Raw genomic sequence first — 10,366 nt, forward strand, 5'->3', positions numbered from 1 at the left:
TCCATTTGTTTGCTCGTCTCTCTCACACTGGGGGAGCCAAGGCCCAGAGAGAAAACGCTGCAAATGCCGTAGTCCTCGGGGTTGAGAAGTTCTGGGGAAGAACCAGCGCCCCAAGCCACAATCTTCGCCTGCGGAATTAGCCTTGTGCCACCAGGGGGCGCCATCGGAGGGAACGTGGGCCTCTCCCGAGCGTTGCTGGTGAGGCGCGGCCGCCTGCTGCACCAGGCCCGTGACACCCTTTGCAGACATCCCCGCACTCAGTTCTCACTGCCGTCCAAGAAAGTGGTATGATGGTACCCATTCTGCAGATGGGCAAATGCACATGCCAGGACGCGCTGCACGGAGTAGGCGGAACTTGGATTTGAACCTAGGTCCCTTTGATTCCGCAGACTGAAGACATTTCCACCCACGGCTCCTCGCTCTGACCCTGCTTTCTCCGCTCGTGTGCGGTGATGCTGGGGGCCACGTTTCTCGCACCAAGCCCATCAGTGTCGCCCTCTCTTTTTCTAGCACATTCCTCTCTCTGCTTACTCTTTAGATATTCATCTCAAAATCCCCTGACACACCCATTTTCCTTCCATCTTGCCCCTCATCCCAGAGCCCGAAAATCAGCCTTCTGAGTATTCTTCCCACTTGCCTCATCTCCTCCTATCTCCTCTCCTTGTCCAGCTGCCCTCGCCTGCTGGGGTCCTGGCCTGCCACTTCCCCTGGCTCCCAGCCTGGGAGTGGTGGAGTCACCAGCAGAAGACGCAGTTCCGGGATTGCTGCTGGTTTGACTTGGATCTCTCCCCTCCTCCCAGGAAGGCTCTAGTCCTAAGGAGAGACAGCAAGTCTCACCCTCCCCGCCCTGCCCCCTCCACCACCACGATAGCCTGAGAACCAGAGGCATGTCACCCTGCCCATTTGGCCAGATATAGCATGATCTGGAATTTCAGGTCTATAAATCACTTGGTGGGGGGGGGCTCTTAAAGCTGTTCTCCCACACTGGTCTGCTGCTTGACCTCTTGTCCCCTCCTACAGACACCCTCCCCTCTTCCAGGAAACTGGCCCAAGGAGGGGCCTGAGCATATATAAGAAGCCACTGCGGGAGGGGCTGGCCAGAGAGGCTTTTGGCAGAGAAGGTGAGGAGGGGGTTCTGGGGGTCCGGGTGGGCAGGGGGAGCTGGGGAGGGCTTAGGCTCAGGGAAGGCCAGTGCTGAGCTCTGGCCAGTGACTGCCCCACCTGAGTCTCAGTTTCCTCTTCTGTAAAATGGCCCACTGCTGGGGTTGTGGGAGGCTGGACACACTTGATATCTGTCTGGGCCCAGCAGAGAGCTGGGAGCAGCCCCTGGCAGCTGGGGTGTGGAGTGAGGGCAGTGGGTCCGGCCCGGACCTTGCTCTCTCCCAACCCCCCACTAGTCTCATCCCTGCGCTTGTGTCCCAGGCAGGACTATGGCTTCTGCAGCAGCAGAGGCAGAGAAGGGGTCTCCGGTTGTAGTGGGACTGCTGGTCATTGGCAACATCATTATTTTGGTGAGACATCCCCCAGGGTGGGAAGGTGGGCAGGCAGGTGGGGAAGAGGGGATCGGTCCTCAGCCTGGAGGAGGAGCGTGGCTAAGGGCCCAGGACTCCCCTAATGGCCAATGCCTCCTGGCTCTCAAGTCAGAGCAGCCCAGATTTGAATCCCAGCTCTGCCTCTCTCCAGCTGTGTGACCTTGAGCAAGCGACTTTACTTCTCTGTGCCTGTTTCCCCATCCATAGATGATGTCCTCATTGTGGGCATTGCTGTGTGCATTGTATGGCCCTCTGCTCAGAAAAAGTGACTAGTGCCAGCTAAAATCATCAGCATGATACGGACATACAGTGCCTGCTTGGCACACAGAAGGCCCAGAGTATTGAGTAATAACAATATCTTTTAATTATGTGATACCTACATGGCTCTAGAGCCAGACAGCCTGGGTTCGAATCCCAGCTAAGTCACCTTGTATTGTGGGACCTTGAGTCAGTGATGTGACCTCTCTGGGCCTCAGTGTTCTCATCTGGAAGATGGAGATAAAATAGGAATGCTGAGAGATAAAATGAAGTACTGGATTTGTGCTCAGACCAGAATTTGGCACACGTGGTTGCCATTTGCATTGGTCAGGACAACAGCTGGCAGCATTACTGACTGTCACACAGACAGCAGTGACAAGGGCCAATGCACATAGTAAGCACTCTATCTATGAGCATTCGTTTGATTGATTTCAAAGGTATCCACTGAGCACTCTTCCTCTCACCTTGTTCCTCGGCCCCATAGGTAACCAGGTTTTCAGTTTCTCCAATATTTCTTTAAGCAAATACAAACAAACAGGAACACATATACTATATTCTCCCCTTTCTTGCCCGAAATGTAGCTTGTTCCATGTCCTGTCCCATGCCTCCCACTTCCTTGGCTCACGTCACCTGTAGGCCACTCCACCTGCTTCCTCAGACAGCCTCCCTGCCCTTTTCCACACCGGGACAGCCGGGACAGCACTCTGTGGCGAGGCATCCTGGCTCCTTTACCCACGGTGCTGGGGGGAATAACCTTGTGGGTTTGTAATTTTCCTGCATGGGGTTGATTCCTGCAAGTGGATCAGTGCTGACCTGATGCATTTGTCATTGTTCGGTCCATGGCCAAACTCCCCTGGAGGGAAGAGCAACACTCTTCAGGGAAGGCAGGTGGACCTGACATCTTCACGTGCTGCAGGTTTTGCATGTCGCATCTCCTTGTATCCTTGAAGACACTGGCAGCTGTGGAGGAGGGAGGAGGGTGGGGGTGCAGGGGTCTGGCTGGGCCCGCCATTCCCTCCTGGCCTCCTACCCAGCTGCGTCCCTGGTCACAGAAGGTGATGTCTTTGCACACTTTACCAAGAGGGCAGTGGAGGCTCAGAATGGGGCACTTGCTCTTGGAGACTCATGCAGCCGGGGCTGCTGCGCCTGCACAGGCCTCGCTAACCCCCTGCCCTGTCCAGCTGTCGGGCCTGGCCCTGTTTGCCGAAACGGTGTGGGTGACAGCTGACCAGTACCGCGTGTATCCACTGATGGGCGTCTCCGGCAAGGACGACGTTTTCGCCGGCGCCTGGATCGCCATCTTCTGCGGCTTCTCCTTCTTCGTGGTGGCCAGCTTCGGTGTGGCCGCTGCCCTCTGCCGTCGCCGGTCCATGATCCTCACGGTGAGGCCCCAGGACGAAGGGGTAGGGTCGGGTGGGGCACAGAGGTCATCCTCACGGTGTCATGGTGACAACCGCACCACAGCCACTGGTGTGTGTGCTCAGCCTCGTGGCAATCATTTCATTTCATTGGCCCATAACCTAATAACCTAGGCTCGGCTGTTAACGCTCATTTAGTAAAGGCACCAGGGAGGCAGGGATGGAAGCTCTGCACAGGAGGCTGGCTCTTGAGCAGCAGGACTGGGATTTGAACCTCAGCTAGTTGCTCTCCACGATCTGAACTCTGTGGATAAGAGCGACAATAATAATAGCATGGCTGCCATTTAATGAGTGTGCTCCCTGCACTCTAAGTGCTCTGGATTAGTTCATTTGTTGCTCACAACCCACCACCAGATACCATCCTCATCTTCATCTTTATCTTCCTCACCATCATTGTCATCATGAGCCCATTGGACAGAGTTGAAACTGAGGCTCAGAGAAATGAAGTCGTGTATCCAGGGTGCTAACTGCAAGTGAGTGACAGAGCCAGGATTTACACCTGAGCACTTCAGTGCTTGAGCCTGTGCCTTTAACCTCTGCCTGCAGCCATGCCCCACGCCCCACATGAGGCTAAGCTGTTTAGAAAATGAGCTTACTCAATCCTCTCAGAAGCCCCCTGAAATTAGTGCTTCTTCACCCATTTACCAGATGAGGAAACTGAGGTTTAAAAAGGCCAACAGCCCAGGGGATAGGAAGAGCGGGAATTCCAATCCTCACCCCACTGACACAGATCCAGCACGGGGCTCCCTACACCCATGAGGGCCTTTTGGATTTCCAGAGGCAACTCCTTATTCAATGTGCAAATGTTTACTGAGCAAGAACCATGTGCCAAACCCTCGCTGGGCCCTGGGCTATCTAGAGAGCAAACCAGGAAACCTCTTGCCAGAGGGGAGGGTGCTCTGCTGGGGGAGCAGTGGCCAGGAAGGGAGATTTGGAGCTGGGGAAGGGGAGAGGTCTTGCAGTCCAAGAAAGCCAAGACCCCTGGGGGAAGGGAGTGAGCCGTGTGTGCATCTGTAGGAAGAGCATTCAGGGTAGAAGGAACAGCAAGAAAAAAGACTCTGAAGGCAGAGGGGACAGGAGTGCAGTGTGAGGTGGGAGCGAGTGAGAGGAACTGAGGGCGTACTGGGAGAACAGAGAGGGTGGGCATGGTGATGGGGGAAGAGAGGGGAGGTGGGCCTGCCTATCAGGTGGGTTTACGGGCCTTGATAAGGACTTTGGCTCCACTGTAAGTGAGACGGAGCCATGGAAGGGCTCTTTTCCTTTTCTTTCCTTTCCTTCTTTTTTTTTTTCTTTCCTGCATTTACTTCTCTGGCCAAACCATTGAACCAAAGCCCTAAAAGTTCACCCAAGTAGTTTAAAAAAAATTCTGTGCATCTCCCCTATTAGTTTGTCATGAACTGACACAGAATATTTTTTTTAATTATTATGGGAAATTGCAAACAGACTAGAGTAATGGCATGATGAGCCCTGCGTACCTATCACCTGGTTTCAACAGCATCACCCATGGACTGGCCAGCATCCTCCCCTCCACCACACCCTCTGCCTGCCTGCATTTTTCTTTCCTGGGGTATTCTGAAGCACATTCCAGACACCAAGTCACTAACTTGTAAATACCTGAGTGCACGTTTCCCTAAGTGACAAGGACTGATTGATTTTAAAGCAGTCAGGCACCTTGGGCCATAGCATCTCACCCACCCCACCCCCTATTGCTTTAAGGTTGAGGGGTGAGGACAACTGAGGACCAGGAAAACAATTGCCATTAAACACCAGTCAAAGAGCTTTAGTTTCTACTTTTTCTTTCTTTCTTTTTTTTATTCGCTCAATCACTGTGCCGCGGGCACACCCTGCAAAATGCACCCTGGTCCCTCCGTATCTTTCTTCCAATACCCAGTCTGTGCTCAGATGCCCCTGGTTGTCTGGAGAATGTCTTTATTTTTTTTCTTTTCTACAGTAGATATTCATTTACTGCATCCAAGCCAACAGTTAACTTTGGGGACTGCTTTAGCTATTTTTTGTTGATTTCATTTCCCCCTAATATTTTGTTAGGAAAAATTTCAAACACACAGAGAGGGTGAAAGACTTGAACAGTGTATATCCGCCACATTGATGTTTCCACCCATGGTGTCCTAGACTTTTTAAAAATTGTGTTTCTCTCCATGGGTCCTGGAGGGGTGTAACTTCGCAGGATTTGCCCTGACTGGGCGGTCCCTCTGTCCCTCCCTCCCTCTCTCCCCAGTACCTGGTGCTCATGCTCATCGTCTACATCTTTGAGTGCGCCTCCTGCATCACGTCCTACACCCACCGAGACTACGTGAGTCTGGTGGAGGCCAGGGAAGGGGCATGACTTCTTGGGGTGGGGATGTGGTGAGGGTGTTGGGCTGGGGGTGGAGGTCGATCTGTCTCCCCCCCCAGCCCCTGTTCTTCCCGGCCCTCTGCAGATGGTGTCCAGCCCATCCCTGATCACCAAGCAGATGCTGACCTTCTACAGTGCAGACTCGGACCAGGGCCGGGAACTGACCCGCCTCTGGGACCGCATCATGATTGAGGTGGGCAAGGGGAGGCAGGGTGGGCGGAGAGGGCTGGAGGACCTGGGGCTCTGATCGCAGACGTGGACAGGGGTCCCAGGGAGGGGCTCTGGTCATCACCGTTTTCCGGATGAATAAACAGGCCCAAAGGAGGGAAAGTCACTGGCCCAGGGTCATGTGGTCCATGTGGTTGGTAAGGGGCAGAGCTGGGATCCAAACCTGGCAGCCTAGATCCAGAGCCTCTGCTCTTAACCATTGCACATGCTGTCTTAATAATTACAACCACAACAAGCCTTAAAGAGCACCATCTTTTGTTTACTGCTGTTCAAAGTACTTTTGAGCTTATTTGATCCTGGCAACCTCCCAGAAGGGAGATCAGCTCTTTAGTGATGAGAAACCCAGGCTGGAGGCTGAGGACTTGCACAAGGCGACACAGCTAGTAAGTCACAGAACCGGCAGGATTCAAACCCAGGCTGCCAGCTTCCAGAAGCCACATTCTTTCTTTCTTTCTTCCTTTCTTTTTTTTTTTTTTTTTTTGTAAAATGAACCCTGAGAGATCAGAAGCCACATTCTTAATTAAACCAACGTGATAGGACAGCACGAGAGGAGAATATTGAGGACCCAGGGAAATTGAGGTCCCAGTCTGGTTCAGGTTGTTCGTCTAGCCAGGATTGGAACCCAGGTTTGAAGGAGCCTATGTTTTCATCATTTGGGAGCCACAAATGCAACACCCTCGGGGTCTAGGAGAAGCCAGAAATCTGTCTTTTGGTGTCATTTACCTCAGGTTTTGTTGATAGCTAATTCAAAAAAATTTTTTAAATAAATCAGGAGTGTGGGTTTGCTCCAAATCCATCAGCCTCTTGTTGCTGGGATAAGTGTCTTCTGCTCCTTGCTCGCACACAGACACTGCTGCCCCTCTTCGAGGCCCAGGACACGGGGAAGTTGGGTCCAGCTGGGGCCCAGGCCAACCTTGCCCTTCTCTGCTGTGTGACCTCAGGCGAGTGGCTGTCCTCTCTGAGCCGGAGCCCGCCTGACCCCTGCCTCTCTCTGCAGCAAGAGTGCTGTGGCACGTCAGGTCCCATGGACTGGGTGAACTTCACATCAGCCTTCCGGGCCACCACCCCGGAGGTGGTGTTCCCCTGGCCCCCACTGTGCTGTCGGCGGACAGGCAACTTCATCCCCCTCAATGAAGAAGGCTGCCGCCTGGGCCACTTGGACTACCTGTTCACCAAGGTGTGACCCTGCCCCCGATGTGTCTGTCCTTCTATCCAGCCCTCTCTAGGGTTCTTCTGTCTCTTCCTCCCTCCTACTGTCTGCCTGTCATCTCCCCCAACCATCTGGCTCCCTCTTCCTCTCCGCTCCCTCTAGTTCTCCCAACTCTCCATCTGTCCCTCCTTCCCTCTGCAAGCCGGCGGGGTGCGGGGTGCATGCCGGTTCTGTCTGGTCCAAACCTGGCACCCGAGACTTTTCTCAGGTTGTTTGGGAAGAAGAGCAACACCAACAGCAGCCAACATGTACTGAGCCTTTACTTGGTACCAGGCATCCTTCGAAGTGCTTTGCATTTTTAACTTACTTAATTCTCGCCGCAGCCTTATGCGGTAAATGTCATCGTGATCCCATGTTACAGATGGTGAACCTCGCTCGTGAGGGATGGATCTGGGATGTGATTTCAGGCAGTCAGGCCCCAACCAGGTGTTTTTTATTGTTGCTGTTTGTTTGTTTGTTTGTTTTTCAATAGATGGAAGACAACTTAATTGGAGCCTTTCATTTTTAATTCAGCGGGGTTTTTTTCTTTCAACGGAGGTACCGAGGACTGAACCCAGGACCTCGTACATGCTAAGCATGCGCTCTACCACAGAGCTATACCCCTAACCCCCAAGGTGTTTTAACTACTGCAAGGGGAGTGCAGAGGCAGAGAGAGAAGCCAGAGGAGGTTAGACTAGGAGGAGAACCAGTCCCTGTGGTCCCGCTGGCCACTCGTGGCTGCCTGGGGACCCTTCAGGAGCATGTCTTAGATCAGGGGCTTGGAGAGGGGAGCCAGAGTGCAAACAGTTTCTGCCATCAGCCATTTCTCTGGCCCTGGCTCTGTGCAGGATTCCAGGCATCATCTCCCAGAAACCCCACAGCTGCTTTCAGAGGGCAGTGCTGTCAGATGGCCACGTCACAGAAGGGAAAACAGGCTCAGAGAGTCAGAATCATAATGCTTCACAGCCAACAAATGGCAGAGCTGGCCCCCACCTCAGTCCTGCCCGACCGCAGGGCACACAGCCTGAACCTCTGTTCTTGGCCGCTTCCACATCGGGCCAAGCAGGGGTCTACATGAAGGTGGCTGGTGTGGGGCTCTGGCCCGGCTAGACCTCACCTCTAAATGAGGAGGTGTCAGAACTAGGGGGTGGGGGCTATAGCTCAGTAGTAGAGTGCGTGCTTGCTGTGCATGAGGTCCTGGGTTCAATCCCCAGTGCCTCCAGTGCCTCCGTCAAGGGAAAAAAAAGTTAAAGAAAAAAAAAACTGAACTGACCCTAAAGGCATATTTCAAACCCTTGGAACTTGTGGGCAGCATAGAAATCCGGCCCTAAACAAAATCACCCTCAGACTGTCATAGCCACCATCCTGACAGCACCTGCTCGTGCAGGGCCTGGGTGCCAGGCTCAGGGTGACACCACATCCCTGGCTCCCTGAAACCACCCTGGGGGGTGGACACTGCCCTGATCTGCGTGGTGGGAAAGCCACACCCACAGTGATCCTACAGGTAAGAAAACCAAGGCTGGAGGAAGGAAGCAACTTGCCCAAGGGCGCACAGAGGCTCTTGCTTTCAGCAGCCAGCCTCCCTCGGCCTTTTCTCAAACCTCCGTTTCCCCCCTGCCCAGGGCTGCTTCGAACACATTGGCCACGCCATTGATAGCTACACGTGGGGCATCTCATGGTTTGGCTTTGCCATCCTGATGTGGACGGTGAGAGGCGGGGAGCCCAGGGGCTGAGTGGGATGTGGGTGTGGGGCTGGAGCACCCCCCCGCCTGACTGTCTCCTTCCCAGCTCCCTGTGATGCTGCTCGCCATGTATTTCTACACCACGTTGTGAGGAACAAGAAGGCAAGGCCACGTGCGCAGCCCAGGCCTCCTCCTGCCCTACTTCCTCCGGCTGAGGCCCGGAGGGCCGCCTCACCTCTCCCCTTCCCACCCCCCGTCTCTTCCCTCTTTCTACTCCAAAGACCCTTTACCAGGTTTCTGAGCTGTGTTGGAAGTTGGGGTGCCCTGAACCCCGTGGACATGTGTGCACAGACCCTTAGCCCTTAACCTCTTTTCACTTGGCTAATTCCTGGCCCATCTTTCAGTGTCAACTTAAAGTCCTGTCCTCGGGGGCCCTTCCCTGACCCCCCACCCCGTTCACAGATGCCCCTCTTGTAGCCCCCTGAGCTCCTCCTTCACGGTCGATGTCGCCACCATCACTGAATGGCAATGTGGTTGTCTATTTAAGCTCTGGTAGACTGAGACTGCCGTGTGGGGAGGCACGAGTTCTGTCATGGTCACTTTATTGTCCCCAGCATTGCCCAGCACAGGTCTGAGCACAGATACTCAATAAACACTGCTTGAATGTGTTGATTTGTTTTCTTATGAAGCAAAGGCGAATGAAGAAGAACTCTTCCCATGAAAAGAGCAGAAACCCAACTGGCACTGTCTAAAACATCAAATGGAATTTACTAGCTCATGTAACTGAGTCAGTAGGGCTGGCTTCAGGCATGTTTGGATCCAGAGGTTCAGTCTCGGTTTCCAGGAAGCCCGTTTCATTCTCAGGCAGAATTTCTCTGGCAACACCAGACTTACACCTCCATAGCTCAGCAACACAGCAGCAAGAAACGGCCTCTTTCCCAATAGCTCTTGCCAAGGTCAGGGATGAAATCTCACTGTCTTGGTTTAGGTTCTAGGCCCACCCTTCGGTTGGGGAAGGGAGGGCACCTGGATTAACATTCTTGCTAAGGATGCATCCAGGGGGCTGGTGTTGGGAGGGGGTTGTTTAGCAAAGGAAAATCAGAGCAAGGGCTGCTGGGCCAGTGCAGGTGACAGACATCCTCCTACCAGGGGCTACAGCTTCCGGCAAGTTCTCTAGGGGTGCATGACAGCAGGTTTAGAAGCTCATCATTGCTCTTTTGTCCTCTCTGAAGCACGCCCATGCTTTGGCCATTTCATAGCCATTAGGCCCTGCATGGAGAGCTTGGCTTCCTTCCCCATCTAATGAAGTTTCTCAGGGTCCTCATTTACTCCACTGGTCGGCAGATGGTCTGCAAATGCTAAATTCAGATGTCAGCTTTTTGAAATACACTGTTAAAAGATCTATAATGGTCAAATGTGTTAGGGTGAAAAATTGGAAACAACCTAACATCCATCGGCGGGGAGGGATTATAAGCTCATATCCTTGGACTAGAATTCTCTGTGGCTGTCAAAAAGATGAGAGGTCTATGTGAGCTGATAGAAAAAGATGTCATGACGGTATACATAACTGGAAAGCACACATATAAGGATGTTCATTACAGTAACCTAAGTGAGCATCACCAGGCGACTGGTTCAATTGGCTGTGCTAGGTCTAGACTCCAGAATACCACACAGTAGTAAAAACTCATGTTTTCACATGGAAAAAT

At 53.2% G+C, this 10,366-nt stretch overlaps 1 protein-coding gene and 1 non-coding gene across 2 annotated transcripts; both read left to right on the top strand.

Annotated features, from left to right (window-relative positions):
* The first annotated feature begins 858 nt into the window (after positions 1–858).
* On the top strand, positions 859–9,586 carry UPK1A (uroplakin 1A). Its single transcript, XM_010978828.3, has 8 exons — positions 859–1,121; positions 1,423–1,511; positions 2,972–3,172; positions 5,445–5,519; positions 5,647–5,754; positions 6,787–6,966; positions 8,601–8,684; positions 8,767–9,586. The coding sequence occupies exons 2-8, from the start codon at positions 1,431–1,433 to the stop codon at positions 8,809–8,811; spliced, it is 774 nt and encodes a 257-aa protein (XP_010977130.1). The 5' UTR covers positions 859–1,121; positions 1,423–1,430; the 3' UTR covers positions 8,812–9,586.
* Positions 8,128–8,200, top strand: TRNAS-GCU (transfer RNA serine (anticodon GCU)). The gene has a single exon. It is a non-coding gene; the product is annotated as a tRNA-Ser (tRNA).
* Positions 9,587–10,366: the final 780 nt, after the last annotated feature.

The sequence above is a fragment of the Camelus dromedarius genome, chromosome 9 (assembly GCF_036321535.1).
Source record: "Camelus dromedarius isolate mCamDro1 chromosome 9, mCamDro1.pat, whole genome shotgun sequence".
In the NCBI taxonomy this organism is placed as follows: Eukaryota; Metazoa; Chordata; class Mammalia; order Artiodactyla; family Camelidae; genus Camelus; species Camelus dromedarius.